Raw genomic sequence first — 2,020 nt, forward strand, 5'->3', positions numbered from 1 at the left:
CTAGCAAGTTGAGTAATTTCATACTTCCTTAATTTTAGAATATCCCTCAAAGTCTTGTACTTGTTACTTGTTAGTTGGTCCATCTTGTCTAGTCACTACATACTCATCATTGAGAGATGGTGTTCTTCGAGCCTCAATAAGATCAACCTTAATTTCTCGGGTGGATGTGAGTGGAACTAACTCTCTCATAGGACTCTCTACCTAGTAAACAATCCGAGATAGCGGACAACCTAGATATATATGATGATTTTATCAATTGCTACCTAGAGACATGCACCATGATTTCTATAAAGTGTCAACTTCTAAAAAGTTCCCAAAACTACTCAATGAATTAGCAAACAATCCTGATGATTTTAACTTCAAAATCCACAATTGTCATATCATCCAAACCAAACATGGGATGAAAACACCACACATAACTAAGAATATTACTATAAGTAAACAAAATAAAGATAAGAGTAAAAACACAATAAAATGACAACAAAACCAAAGTCAATGGCAACCTCCTTATTTATTTGTTTCTTTTTTACCCACTCTTTCCTTTCTCTTTTCATTTTCTTAAACTCCATGTAACTCTTCAATCTCTCATCATCATCCACCACTTTCTTTAAAACATTATTTTCTTCCATACTAGCTCCTTCTATAACCCTCAAAAACTCTATACCATTCAAACAACATGAATCCAAATCTCTTACTTTTAGTATCACCTCCTTCACATTCAACCCCACCCCTCTTTCACCCACACCCAATGTCAAACATATCCGACATTGCACCATCTCACTCGGGTCGCACCCGGGCAACACTTTCATGAACCGGAGATGAGTCTCGTTCGTCACCCAGTCCCCTCTTGCGCTAACTGGTTTAATACTCGATAAGTTACACACCCGTTTTCGGACTGGGTCTATTATGATCCAGCTTAATGTCATGGATTCTTTCAGATGTGAAAGTGCTGCTTTGTCAGCGCCCACGATCTCATCAACTGTCACGTCAATGGATCGTGGAATTCCATGTACCTGTTCAGATTCATTTAAGTTAACAGAAATAAAATCTGAACAGGTACACTTAAATAATTTTACTGCAGAGTAAATTACATCATTTTGGTAGCGTATATCTACGGCTGAGACAAGTTCTGATGGATTGTGCGAAGGAAATGAGCTGTTGGTAGTTAGAGAAGGAAATAAGTTGTCGAAAAAAGAGCGGTAGCCAGCGGGGAAGGTGGATATGATATGATCAACGTGTGGGTGGGTGATTGAGGGCCAAGTGGATCTAGCAATAGGAGACCATAAGGTGTTGTCCGAACAAAGGGTGTTTAGATAGGATGATGCAGTGGCTGTGTTGGAGAGTGATGGACCATCGAGTCGTGTTAGGATGTTGGTTTGAATGATGTCCGAGTGGATATCGCTTAGAGTGGTACTTGTCACACTCATACTTGCTAAACAGAATTAATAGTTTAAAGTTTGTTGGAGACTTGAAATTGCTAGGGATTTATAATGAGCAAGAGAGGCTTATATTTGAACACATTATGTACGTGTTTTATTTCTGTTCCGAACTAATATTAATTTGTTTGTACTAGAAGAGTGAATTTTTCTAGCGTCATGTTTTTTTACTTATCTTTTTTCCTTTTTTAAGAGCAAATTTAGTAACCTTACAAGAATAAATGTAATCGACAAAATCCTATTATGTGATTTTACAATTATTCTGCTAAAATGTAAAATTCACATGTTTAGGAAATACAAATAATCACTCTAAAATATAGATCATGTCAACGTTACCAACCCACAAAACCTTTTTCTTTAAGGAGGAAATGTTAAAATACAGAAGGAGAAAAAAACGGAAGTGTGAAAATGATTTGTGATTAGTGACCATACGAAAAACCCCTAAAAACGTTAATAAAAAATCATAACTTAGAATATAAAAAAAACGAAAAAATTAAAAAACCAAAAATGTTTCCCTCGTCATTCCCGTTCCAAAAAAAAACACCGAAAAGACGCAACGCCGAGACAAAAGACACAATGACGGA

General features: G+C 36.3%; 1 protein-coding gene across 1 annotated transcript; it reads right to left on the reverse strand.

Annotated features, from left to right (window-relative positions):
- Positions 1–431: 431 nt before the first annotated feature.
- Positions 432–1,563, reverse strand: LOC143625578 (F-box protein At2g27310-like). Its single transcript, XM_077095878.1, has one exon. It carries the CDS (start codon positions 1,425–1,427, stop codon positions 432–434), a length of 996 nt encoding a protein of 331 aa, XP_076951993.1. The 5' UTR covers positions 1,428–1,563.
- Positions 1,564–2,020: the final 457 nt, after the last annotated feature.

The sequence above is a fragment of the Bidens hawaiensis genome, unplaced genomic scaffold (genome assembly GCF_021521415.1).
Source record: "Bidens hawaiensis isolate Kalapana, Puna unplaced genomic scaffold, B.hawaiensis_p1.1 tig00000458_1, whole genome shotgun sequence".
NCBI classification, from domain to species: domain Eukaryota; kingdom Viridiplantae; phylum Streptophyta; class Magnoliopsida; order Asterales; family Asteraceae; genus Bidens; species Bidens hawaiensis.

Coding starts and splice junctions, on each gene's coding strand:
- LOC143625578 (XM_077095878.1), bottom strand. CDS start 1,427: ATGAGTGTGACAAGTACCACTCTAAGCGATATCCACTCGGACATCATT.